The sequence below is a fragment of the Cavia porcellus genome, unplaced genomic scaffold, assembly GCF_034190915.1.
Source record: "Cavia porcellus strain 051 isolate PalLab524CR breed Dunkin Hartley unplaced genomic scaffold, mCavPor4.1 scaffold_1, whole genome shotgun sequence".
NCBI classification, from domain to species: domain Eukaryota; kingdom Metazoa; phylum Chordata; class Mammalia; order Rodentia; family Caviidae; genus Cavia; species Cavia porcellus.
Window position 1 is genome coordinate 230253733 of NW_026947484.1, and position 13272 is coordinate 230267004.

The 13272-nt window shown below is 48.7% G+C and overlaps 1 protein-coding gene across 1 annotated transcript in view; it reads left to right on the plus strand.

The window, feature by feature from the left end:
• Nucleotides 1-6014: 6014 nt before the first annotated feature.
• Nucleotides 6015-13272, plus strand: part of Galnt14 (polypeptide N-acetylgalactosaminyltransferase 14) — a 212719-nt gene continuing 205461 nt past the window's right edge. Inside the window, exon 1 of the mRNA XM_063230269.1 lies at nt 6015-6399. Within this exon, the coding sequence (XP_063086339.1) occupies nt 6271-6399 (129 nt within the window). The 5' untranslated portion in view covers nt 6015-6270. The remainder of the gene's footprint in view (nt 6400-13272) is intronic.

Here is a 13272-nt window from a genome sequence, read left to right on the forward strand (position 1 = left end):
TGCAGAGCATGGCTTCAGAAATGACTTTCCTGCCACAGTGTAGCTATTTCTCAGGTGGACTGAAACACTTCTCTCTAGGAGTCATCACATCACCTAAAAGGCATGAGAGGATGGCCAGGTCTTTTTAACGCTCGAGCTTTTTAAAAAAAAATTATGAGCTCACATCTTCTGCAAGAGTTAGAGACAGACCTTGTATTTATTTGTGTTCCTCACAGTAAATTGCACAGAGTCTGCGCTCACAATGTCCTTGTTGATTTTTTTGCTATTATTTGGAAACTTCTGAGCGTAGTAGCCATGTTCCCTCCTGATTTCTCAGCTCTGTATTCCATGTGGCCTGTGAAACTCAGAAAGGGATGTCACTTAGAAGCAAGGGGTGAGCACGGTAGTATGGTATTTTCCACCAACTAGACCATGTCTTGGTCTGCTCACATCATGTAGTTTATTTTGGCTGTATATTCCTCAAATATAAAGCAAAGAGTACTGAACTTTATGCTTCCCTTCCTTGGGCCCTCAGGTTGTCTGGTCTACTTTCTCCTTTGTCCAAGCTGGGTACATTGGTTTCCCTGAGAGGAGATGGTACCCAGAAATAGCTCAGTGCTAATTAAAGCACTTATGGCCAAGTACAGTTTGCAAACTGGCAATAAGCAGGCTGGATCCAGAGTAAAAAGCCGTTTGGTTTAAGCTGCCCAATTGGGGGGCAGTAGATTAGTCAATAATAGTGAAAATCCAAGAGATGGCAGTTTATGAGATCTTGTCTCAAAATTTAAAAAAGGGCTGAGGACTAGTTTAGTGAGAAAGTCACGGGTGGGTTCAGCACCCAGCACTGAAAAACAGCAGCAGCAGCCACAACAAAGACAAAACAAACAAACCAAAACCCCAAGAGAGGTTACTTCCTCAAGTGGACTTCTACTTCTATTGAGAAGCCGGAAGATTGACATTCACAATCCCCAGTTGGAGTTGACTCCACAGTGATCCTACTGACCCAACAACTCTCTACTGTGTCCTCAAAACAAAGGCTGAATGTTGTTTGCTGTTATTGCTGTGTTTACTCTCTTATTTCTATGACGGCCACCCCCCTTTCATCCAGTCATGTTACTTTCACGGCTTGTGTAAGTATTTGTAGGAGAGGAACAGTGATTAATTGAAGGGATGATTAGCATGAGCTAAGGAATGCTGTGACCTAGGAAGGAACATGGCTAGTTCCTGTAATATGTGAGCTGCTCCAGGGGGGAAGCATTTTCAGGTGAAAGGGATCAGGTCAAAATTGGTTGATGTGTGTAACACAATTATTCTCTTATTTGAAGCCTTCTTAATGTGTCCACATTCCCTCTTCTTTAAATAAAGGTGTGGAATATCTTTTAATCAGAATGATGTCCCACACAAATAATTTAGGGTATCCCAAGCTGAACACACACATAGACAACAAAGACCTACATTTTTAGTCATTAAGAAAAGCAACCTTTCTAGAAACTTCGTTGGAAGTGCTGGTAGAGAGGTCATGTAACTTACTATTTAAGTCTCTTGAAAGGGAAAGAGGCTACATTAATAATTTTGCAGGAAAATGAGCAGAAACCAGGATTGTCCTAAGAAACCTGGAATAAGCTTACCGCGTTCCACTTGCAACACTCAATGACTTGACAGGAAATGTGTTGTTGGTCTCCAAAGCTTGTTCTGGTTCGGTTGCTGCCCATTTCTGAAGCATGCATGGCTCCTTCTCTGTTGAAGGTCCAGTTGGATGGGACAGGCCCCAGCACAGTTCTGTCTCTTCTAGGACTTGAGCTCTCTACTTCCCTGACCCCTTCACTCCTGACTTAATGCTCAAGCCTCCCAAAAGCTGTCAGCAACTATGAAGGATGATGCTGGTGACCATCAGAGTTGATGACGCTTGACATCTGACAGACTTCTGGTAGGTGGGCCCCGGGCATATCTGTCATTGGATCCATCTCTTTCTTCTGCTTGTTCTCTTCTCTTTGATAGCCCCATCAAGAAAACTCAGATTAAGCAATTTTCTTCCACTTTCCTTCAAGCTAGAAATTTGCATTTTATATGGGGGTTAAGAAAACAAGGTCTCAGGTCACCGTTCAGATCACCGTAACTGAAGATCAAAGGACTTTTCACAACCAGCAAAGACCTATCATTGCAGCAGTAGTAAGTTTTACACTTGGCATTTGGGTGGAGGAACAAAGAAAGTTTGGAGGCATTTCAAAATAATGAAAGAAGCAGGCTTTTGAAATGCAAAGATACAAATCCCTTCTAAGCAAGCAAATTATACAGTGGTACATAAGCAAAAAGGTGGGAAAAAGGTGAAAGGAATTGTTTAATGAATACAGGAGGATGACTGTCAGATCTCTTGTGTCTTGGATAAAGTCATCCACATGCTCATCAGAAATGAAAGGAAAAGCAGGCTGGTTTTATTTCCTTAGCAAAAGGTCCCCAGTGTTGCAGACAGAGGGGTTAACAGCTGATAATGGCTCCTTGTTATTTACCAGTTGACTTAACTATTCCATTGCTCATTGTGTAAAAGGCCTTTGCAGGATTCCTGGATATGTGATTTTGACAGGATCCGCAGTGATAAGAGGAGGAACACGGAGAACAAGGGGGATGATGTATTATTTACAGCTGGGGAACTTGAACAGCGCCCACTGCAAGGGTTGGCCCACAGACTTGTTCCTTTAGGGCTGTGGAATAAAAACAGACATCTTAGCATTCTCGCTGCCTACTCTTTTTGCTGCTGGGGAACCCTGCCAGGGCCGGGCCAGCATGTGTGCCTCTCATCTCCTCTCTGTGCTGCCATCTGGCTGGCCACTGCTACCCTTCCCTACGGCCTAGAAGAGGTAAAGACCTGCACAGAGGTCTGTGCATAAAATTTCATGAGGGTGGCTGGGGTCCTCTCACTTGGTGTGACAGTTCTTTATGAGCGTGCAGATGGCGAGATACACACACAGCCACACCAGTATGCACGCGCGTAGCTATTCCTTGAAGTCACATGGCGGGCAGAGAGGAAGGACTTGAAAATCAGATCCAAAAGGAACAAAGGCTGCAGCCTCTGCAGTGAGCTGAGTGAGAGTGACAGAGGACAGCCAAAGGAAATGAGAGACAGAGTGTGAAAACCCACAGCAAACGCCACTGGAGAGCATATGCATTGGACTTCACAGCTTCCCCGTTTCCAGCTTACATTTGCTCCATATGCTGCTTTACACAGCTTTCCGGGGCCATAATGGGTTTTATTCTATAGTTTTTATACTAACGTGAATGATTCACATCTGCTCCAGTACCCAATTTGCTCTCTAATGTCTTCGGCTGTGAGGAGAGAATGGCTCACACAGAACTTACCGTGACAGAAGTAGTGTGCACCGTCCTAACCCAGGGACAAGGAGGGTGCGGCCCCAGAATGTGTGAGCTGGGAGGGTTTTTGTGATAATCACACGACAGCACAGACAGGGAAACTGAGACACAGAGAAAGGAGGAATTTGCTCAAGAATATCATGATAGGGAGGTAGATCCATTTCAGAGCTCCAGGATTGTCCTCAGTCAGAGCACATTTATTTTTCTCATTTCTGTCATGTTAGATTTTTTTTTGCTAGCTTGTCCTCCCCATATTGACCATGATGAGAAAAAAGTAACATAGACTAATAACCAAGGATAGCTAAACCCCCACTGGGATCACCCATACCCTGTGTTATTTAAGCTGGTTATTAAAAGGTTTTCAATATCTTCTTGAGCATGGGGGACTCCTGCATAGAATAGGGCCTGGGAGAGACCTACAGGACTGGGCCCTTCAAAGCATACTTACTTGATTTCACATGTTGAAAGACCCATCTGAAATCTAATGATAACTGATTGGACAACCCACACTATTATGTTCTTTACCTGGCTCAGGTAATGATACTCAGCCAAATTAAATTCTCCTGACAGCTTTCATGGGCCCGGGGAATCTCTCTCACGTGAGTGAAGGACAGAATGATGATTCAGGAAGCAGGCACCTTGAAGGAAATCTCTGCCCTCCTGAGTATTACAAGCCCCGTATGGAGCTGCTCCATCCTATGGCCTTGGTTTCCCGATATGCCAAACACTTGGAATAAGGGGCCTCAGCTGCAGGCGGCATGGGGCTACAGCATTCCGAAAGCCTGGTAGTGGTGTTGTGTAACTGTCTGCCATCTGTTACTCAGCAGCAGCATCACAAAGCGCTGAGCAATGGACTCCGGTGCTGCAGCTCCCGCCTGGAGCTGACAGCAGCTCAGCAGCATGCCTGGGGGTCCCCCACAGAGCCTGCCACATCCAGGTCTGCAGTCAGGTTGAGGCCCTTGGAAGGGATCCAGGGAGCTGGAGGTGCTGCTGGGATGGGTGCCCTTGCTGCTCCTCCGGCCCTTTCATGACAGCATCCACCTGGATCTTTGTCTGGCCGAAGCCATGGCAGGGGAGCCTACACCCAACCTTTCAGTGGGTGAGATTCTAACAGAACCAAGTCGATGCCCAGGGCTTACCGTGGTGGTCTGAGAACTCAGCTGCATCTCAAGATGAGCTCGGTTTCCCCCAGCTCTTTGATTTCTGTAACTGCTCTACCCATAAACTTCTTATCCACATCCTGGTCAAGGAGCCTATTAGGTCGTGAGGTAGGACTGCCCTATGGCTGGACAACAATGTACCCAGTATCAGAGGCTTTGCATGGGCTCCTCTCTTTCTGAGCATACTGTCTCGGGGTCTCCATCTTCCTGGAGAAGGAATTCTGCAGCCCTTGTTTATACGTGTCTCACCTCAGCCTGGTGTAGGAGCTTCCCCTACACTGAACTTGGTGAGGACAGAGGCAGGGAGGATGAGGGCTGCAGTAGCTGATGTTCTGTTCTCACTTGCTTAAGAAACTTGAGGCATTGATGCGTCCCATAAAATGCCAGTTCCAGCAACGCTATTCCAGGCTTCCAGCTTTCAGGTAACACCAGCACTTTGCCTTCAGGTTTCACAGCTACACACTCAACTGTCAGAGGAGATATTGTTTCCCCCATTTTATAGACCAGGAATTTAAGACTTAGGAAGGCAAAGGACTGCGCTAGGATTCACACAGCTGGTGTGACTAGGCTGGTTTAAGAATTGCTAATCTAGTTGTTTGACATTCTGGCCAATCAAAGGCCTAAGGGGAATGAGCTTTAGAAGACCCACTGGTTTTAATCTGCAACTGAAAGGAACATGTACTTCCTTAAGGCAGTTGGAAAAAGGGCTTTGGAAAGGTAACTGCACCCTGTGTCACCCCACACAGGGCCACTTTCCTACATGGTTAACCCATTAGCCCAACTTTGGAGCCCCTTCTGTGGCAAGCGCAAAGCCCCAGTTGCTTACAGGGAAAAAAACCTTCAGCGAGCTAAATTGCACCTTAATTTTTAAAAGGACATCTTTAAAGTTAAATTTAGACTAGCTCAGCTTTTCATCTACGCAGAAAAAGTTGCCAGACACCTGCACACAGGCACAGCACTAGCTTGTGGAGGTGGCTGGGGAACTCGACCTTAGCCCCAGTGGCCAGACCAGTGACCCCGGAGTGGAGCAGCACCTCTGGCCCCCCCAGCCCCACGCCCGCTCTCTGCCGGGTGTGCGCGCCACGTGCAGCCCCCTGCAGCAAGGCGCACTCCTCCCTCCCGGGCATTGCCCTTTCTGGCGCGGATCTCCCTCTGGTCCCGGTGTGCAGCTGGGGTGCGGGCATCCGAGGCACACTTCCCGCCCCGCCCCAATCCAGGAGGGCCCCGGGGCTGGGCCCCCGGGCTCGGAGCGGGCGGCCGCTGGGCAGCACCGAGCGCCTCGGGCGGCGGGCGGCGGTAGCACCCCCTGGCAGAGCCCCGCGCGCTCCCGCCCGGCCCCTTCCCAGTCGGTCTGTCTGTCGGCCCGCCCTCCCTCCTCTCCCCTGCCTCCCTCCCTCCCTCCCTCCCTCCCTCCCTCCTTCCCCCGCGCGCTCCTCTGGGGGTGCCGGGCACAGCCTGGCGTTCCGCCCTCCCGCCGCTCGAGTCAGTTTCCCTCTCGCCGCGGCAGGCGCGCGAAGGCGGCGGCGGCGGCGCGGGGGAGCATCCCGAGGCCACCGCGTTTCCCGGGCTGGAGCGGGAGCGCAGCGCGGCCGCCCCTCGGCCCTTCCCCGGCGCGGTCTCGTGCACCCCAGTCCCCGGCTCGCTTCCCTCCGAAGCGGACGGGACGCCTTGCAGGATCCTCGGGCTGGCGCTCTCCGGAGAGAGGCGCTGGCCGCCGGGGGGTGCCCCAGGGACGTAGCGCCGCGGAGAGGAGGCAGAGAGGACCATGCGGCGCCTGACTCGCCGCCTGGCACTGCCAATCTTTGGGGTGCTGTGGCTCACTGTGCTGCTGTTCTTCTGGGTAACCAAGTGGAAGTTGGAGGTGCCGCCGGGACCTGAAGTGCAGACCCCCAAGGTACGCGGTTTGGCCGTGTGCCCGGCGCGGGGCAGTGGTTTGCTGGAGGGCGCACGTCCCGCGCTGGGCTCGCGGGCTCTCGGGGAGCCAGGGCGGGGGTCGGAGTGCTGTGACCAGGTAGCAGGCGTCCGCTGCGGTCACCTGCGCGGTTTCCCTGGACCCGCGGCGTGCGGAAGTGGCAGTGGGTGTGGGTGGTGGGCGTGCGCGCTCACGGGCAGAGCCGGGCGCCCAACTTGGGCGTTGCGCGAGGGTCCCGCGGCTGAGGGGCGCTGCGGACGAGCTACCCTTGTCCTAGCGGTCGGAGGGCGCCGCCAGAGGGTCACTGGCTGGCCAGGCGGTTGCCCTGAGTGGTTTCCGCAGCCGCCAGGCCCGCGCAGGAGAACCCAGAAGTCGGGGTACGCTGCGCTTGTGAGCGTCGCTGGCGAGCATCCTGCAGCCTCCTGGCGCTGCTGCCCCTGCCCACCTGAGCTTACAGCTGTTCTGCAGCCCCTCAGCCCCACTGGGAGCTGAATGTACCGCTAACACCACCACAGAGCCCCTAAGAGCAGATGCCTTGGTACTGGTGGGGAGTTGGGGAACAGGGAATCCAAGTGGCTTTCCCAAGTCCTGCCCAGTCAGTGCCTTCAGCGGAGCTGCCTGGAGGTTTCTCCTACAGGCTTACTCTTACCTGCAGATTCAGGGCTCCGTTTTCAGTCTGTTCCACTGACTTCGCCCTGGGGCACAGAAGGGAGGCCTCTGGGGGGTTGCTGGCAGCCAGGCAACCTGAGTGAACTGGGTCCAGGTCCGGAGCAGCCCTCCAAGAACTGGAGGAAAAGGTCCTGGAGGAGTTATGGCCTGAACCAAGAGGGAGGAAAAAATACTTGTATGTGCAGAGGGAGTCTGATAAGTACTGTAGGAAGGCCTACTGTGTGCCGGGGCCCACTGTGCTTTCTTCATTGGCGGTTGTGTGAATTGGGCAGTAGTACCCTTATTTCATAGGTTAGAAAGTCTTTTAAGTTACTTGGCTTTTATGTCACTCTGCTGGTTTGAACCCAAACTTCCACTCATGATTTTCTCCCCAATTCCCATAGGTTACCTTTTAGACTAAGTCCTCTGGCACTTATATTTTGGAATCTTGATTTCAGCAAGCATTTATACAGATGCTGAAAGCATTTATATAACTGTGCGCCATGCAGTGTGCTAGGTACTATGGATATAGAGATGCACAGCCTGCTCCCTGGAGGTGGGGATTGGCTCCTCAGTGGACTGGGACATGCAGGGTGAAGGGCCCAAATGATTGTCCTAGCACTGGGTGTTACGGGTGCCCTGGAGCTACATCTTGGAAGAGGAATGGAATTGAGAAGGATAGCCAGGTTTGCCAGGAGGTAGGAGGGCATCCCAGGTACAGGCTTGGAGGGTGGGCACAGCATGTTGTGTGAGTTTGGCATCACTGGAGTGCAAAACAAGCAAGCCTCAGAAGTGAGCCTGGAATCCTGTTTAAGGTTGAGCTGGGTTAGGGATTGGGATGCTAGGAGCCCCTGGAGGGTTGCTAAGTAAGAAAGTGACAAGGTCAGATTGGTGACTTCATGCAGCCTTTGTAGCAGTGAATTTGTTTTTCTCTCCTGAGACCCTGCCCAGGGATCTAGATTCTTTTCTTGCTTTTCCCTAGGTGCTTCTGCTTCTCCTGAAGCAGTTAAGGGTGCCTTCAGGGAGGTGAACTTTCTAGTTTTGTTGAGGAATCTTACACTTACTTATTCTTATTCTTAGTTTGCCCCAGGGATCTGGGAGAAGAAATGCATCTCCTGTGTGTGCTTAGTTCTTCCTCTCTTCTGTCTCTCATTTTGGTGAGCACTCAACATACACTAAAGGACAGCACCCATGCACCAGGCTCAGTACTGGGTATAGAGGCTGTTGTGTTGAACCCTTGCTTTGGGGGCAGGGTCTTCCCATAAGTTCTGAAATAGAATTATAAAGAAATGAGTGTCTCATATCAAAAGTCCATCTTGGTTCTATGCCATCATAGAAGACCCCGTGCTGTTTGTTGAAGCATCTTATCTTTTCTTATAGCTGTGAATTCAAGTCACTCTTAAAATCTTGACACCTTTGTTAGGTGGGCTTCTTTTTCTATTGGTTATGTTTTTCTGTTTTCTGTTTTTCCAGCTCTGTGTGTCGCTGTGTGTGTCTTCATATATGTGTTGTGTATACTCATGGGTGTATTTTATGCCTGATGAGTGAACATGCCTTTGTATCTTAGTGTGTGTGTCTGCAGAGAGATGAGGAGAAATCCCTCCTTAGCACCAAAACTGTTTCCCTGGGCTACTGTGTGTAGGAGTTTGGCATGACATATTGAAAGGGGCATAGTAGTCCCCAAACCTGACTGTATACCAGGACCTCTCAAGAGCCTGATAACTACAGATTCTTGAGTATATTGCAGAGATTATGGTCCTTTGGGTCCTAGAATTAGTGTTTTTATGAATGCTCCATGTGCTTCTAAAGCAGCCTATTGAAAAACACGAGGTCTGTTGATATTTTGTAATTTGGTTGGCAGCATATAAAAATGACCGAATGGTTTTATTCTTTTGTGAGCTGATGGACCTAAGCTTGGGTGAGCATATGCGCTCATGCTAAATAACAGTCGCTAGCATTTGTAGACCACTTTACAAATTCACAAGCTGCATTTTACAGATATTAGCTCATTTACTCTTCACCATAACCACACTAGGGTGATAATACTTTTATGCTTTGATTATATGATTAAGTGACAATCATTTAGCTCAAGATAACTAGTGCTTCACCTGACAGTGTCAGGACAAGAATGAAATGGATTGCTCTAGGAACCACCATCCCATTCTTTTTCTGTGCCTGGGTTTGCTGTATGGGGGTGGTGGTGTAAGGTTGGAGCAGGAGCTCCCACCGCTTTCCAGTTTCTCACTCTTGCTGGGTTCCAGGGGGGAATTGGTATAATTGTTGAAGTGTTAGAACGGGAACCACTTCAGAAGTCTGCTTTTGCACTTGGAGGAGTTCATTCGGCGCTCAGGAGGCTCCTCTGGCTGAACAGAGTACCCTGGTGGGGAGTGTTCTCTTGATGGGCAGTTCTATCCAGTGGTTGCAGCAGCACTGGTTTAGGAATCGTTTGCAGTGCAGATTGTTTCCTTAACAGGAAGGTTCAGATGGGACATGTGTCAGTGATAGGGAGACATTGGAATTTTGAGTGAATTCAGTACATTAGGTATTTCTAGGGCACACTCATGCACAATCACGTGGAAGGCTGTTACCTGGACATGCCAAAGTGTTGGGGAAGTTTTCATCCTGATTTCTTCCCAGTGTAGCGGTAGAAAGGGAGGCAATCCCGTGGCTGTCACCCTTATAACAAAAGACAGATGAACTACAGAAAATCAAAACAAATTCATTTCATCACAGTTTTATGTGACACAGGACTCTTCAGAAGAAAGTTCCCCAAACTTAGAACTGTTCATTTATATGTTTGGATCTGGTGGGTGATGGATATCTGTGTAGAAATGTGACCGGACCAAGACAGTCTGATCCAATATTGATAGACGTGGCCTCTCCGTGCAGCATTCTTTCTTCCAAGTTATGGGCCAGGCTCCTTCTGGAATCTATGTCTTACGATCCACTATCAGATAAGATAGGTCAGAGAATTTCTTTTTGGTTTGCTCCAAGACACAATAGCAGAGGAAGATTGGCATACTATTTTTAGGTTTTATGACTTACTTTGGGGAAACACATTCTAGTTTCTATGACTCAGTTTAGGAGAGAGAAATTCTAATTTGTCTGGCTTATCTTGATTGGAGGCCGCAGAGGGGGGAGTAGGTGACAGGAGGACAAGAGAAGTTCAAGAAGACACCGTGCTGTGAGTCCTTTCCTTTGGATGTTTCCAGCAAGACCAGCATGGTGGAGATGGTCAGCTTAGTTTCCAAAGCTGCCCTTTAGGATCTTCAGAGAAGTCGGGAATGGTGTGGAGAAGGGAGAGGGCTCCAGGGTTGGGAACTGCCCAACTCTTCAATGCCTGTGTAGGGGCCCAGGATAGGTGTGGTTCTAGACACTCAGCCCCTCGTCCTCCTTTCTTCAAGCCCAGCAAGTGTCCCCATTTACCTAGAGATGGCATTCCCAAAGTAGGCACAGTACAACCTGTTCCTCGCTGGTACAATGTGAGTGACGTGGACAAGACATGCTACACTCCTGTTTTAAGAAAATTAATTGGATTTTTTTTTGAGTTTCAAGGACGAATTCTATTAATAGCTCAAGTAAAGATTTCTTTACGTTTGACTTTATAATGTTGATTCAATTTTAATACTGGTTCCCTGTCCCCAAATTATTCAGCAACGCTCTAACTTCTAATTGAAAATCATGTAACGAGTTTGATGTTTTAATTCAAACTGCATTTTAATGATAAACACTGTATCACTGCAAATGACCTCAGAAAGGTTTTCATCCCCTTTTGTCTTCTGCCATTTGTTTCCCATTTGTAGAGTTGTACAATGACTGACAAATTTTAAAAAGGAGTAAATTTGCCTTTTATTTCCAAGAAACTAAATTTAGTCCTAGGGGCTTAGAGCTTAGTAAAAGCAGAAGAATTTTAGGCCTGAGGGTAATTTTTGAGGAAGGTATTAGAAATTTAAAGGCTTTGAATGAAGTGCCCCAGGCTCATGTAAATGTGTTGGTTTTATACTAGAAATATTGCAAGGACTATTAGAAGATGGCTTGTCTTTTGGTAGTGTTTATTTGCATACCACCAATGCCTTAAGTGTGTGGCACTGTTGTTTTATTTGTCACTTAGTAGGTAATTTCTCCCGTTAAAAAAAGTCACACATTTCGAAGGAGAGCCCGTTAATCTACGATGCTCAGGCTTTCACATTGGACTCTGTCCGGGGAATTTTGACTCAGGTGTGACCAGTGGCATCCTGTTGTCACATGCATGTTTGCGCTTTCCTCTGGTTTCCCTTCTAAGGTGGGTTCCTGGAGCAGGTGTCCTGGGTTCTGTTACCTGGTGGTTCCAAATACTACTTGGTCCTATAGCAAGGCTGGGAAATATGCAGGTTGAAATCTTATGTATTCAGGAAATACCCTGTCCTTGTTTTCTAGGTAGCAGTAGATAGCAACAAGCTTTTTTTGAATTTTTCATTTTTATTTACTTTTAAGCAAATCCTGAGTCCCCACTCCTCAGACTGGTGGGAAATTCTGTCTGGGTCATTTTTGGCCTGTCCTAGGTTGTGACAGAATCCAGGGGGCTTGTGCAGAGTCTAGACATCTGGTCCTGCCCACATCCCTGCCCGCATCACTCTCACCTTCCTGGGCTGCTGTCCCCCTCACACCCCAGGAGCTCACAGGTCTCCATTCTGGGGGGAATATCTTTAGGTATGAGAGAACCTATCATCCTTGACCCTGATTCCTATGAGGCTTGGCTGTTTGGAAAGCAAAGACCAAGAATCCAAAGTTGCAGAATTAAACCTTAAGTAAAGGAATTGAGAGAGCAAAACAGGAAGGAAGATAGGTTGATGTCTTTTCTTAAGCCTCTCCAGTCTGTTCAGGTACATCCTCTGTCTGTGCTTCTTGTTTGTAGCACTAAAGGGTGCTGACTGTACTCCTCAGAGGGCATTGATGAGGCTCCCGCGGGCCATGCCTAAAGCCCGGGGATCTCCCACAGCCTGTCATCCATGCCACTTGAGATAGCATCTTGGCCACACCCGCCTATCCCACATGTCCAAGAGCCTTAGCCCTTGCCAAGCTCCCAGGAACAAGTTTGAAGAAACACTTCTTGTGCTTTTGCTTGATTTCTAATGTACAGTTTTGTCACTCTTCCAGACTGCTTCAAGTCCCCAGCGCAGTTCTGAACAGTGATCTGAGTTAGGAAGCAGGCACAGATTCCCAGCCCTCATCTTCAGGGGTGAGTGTGAATCCTGCCATGGCTTTTGCACATCTCACCCCCCAGACCTAGAAGAGTCTCACTGTCTGGATGGACCCTGTGCTCTCTGCACTGGCTGCTGGCTCTTCCACGGCCTCAGTTGTCTTGGGCTGGGTGGCCAGTTCCTCCTGTCCTGGCATTCACGGCTCATTAGAGCAAGGAGATAGCATCTGACCCTCTCCAGAGCCCCCATCACATCTGGATCAGGTATAGTTTTATGGTCTAGTTTTTCTTACAGATATGGCAGCCCAGACGTTGCTTTCTGCCCTTGGCAGTGCCAGGGATAACTCAGATTCCTCTCCTCTTGACTCAGTATCCCTAACTATGAAATGGGAACAGCACACGAATAGCCCAGCCTATTTCCACCTGCCTGCTCACAGCCTGAGTTGGTTCATGTTAGTTGTGAACAGCTCTGAAGGGAGACCTTATGGCTATAAATAATTATACCACAGATACTTTGTGTCTATTACTTATCTCTTAATTATTTTACCAGAAATGCTAAACCCAAAAATAAATCAGTTTGAATCCTCAGATGTTGAGCTGATTAAGAAACAATTCCTTTGAGATACTGAAGAACACACACACACACACACACACACACTATATATGCACACAAACACATGCACACATTGGTACCCTGGGGAGTTTTGCAGAAGCTCCTGAAATTTGCTGGCTCTGATATTTTAGTATTTCAGGATAAATGGCCTGATATGACCTTCTGGAGCTGCAGGCTGCATTTGGCAGTGGCTGCTGCCGTCACAGGACCTAATGAGTACTAGGAAGCTGCTGGGGGCAGAGAGGAAGAGAAGGGTGTGGTATGAACAATGTTGGTGCCACCGCTGGTGTCCTCTGGCCTCCTGCTTGTCCATCCTTCTCTCCCCTGCTTGTCTTAATCTCTTTCTTCCTCCTGCCCTTGTTCCTGTCCCATGGAAAGCTAACGGGGCCTTAGAGCTAGGAGCCCCAGGGTGCTG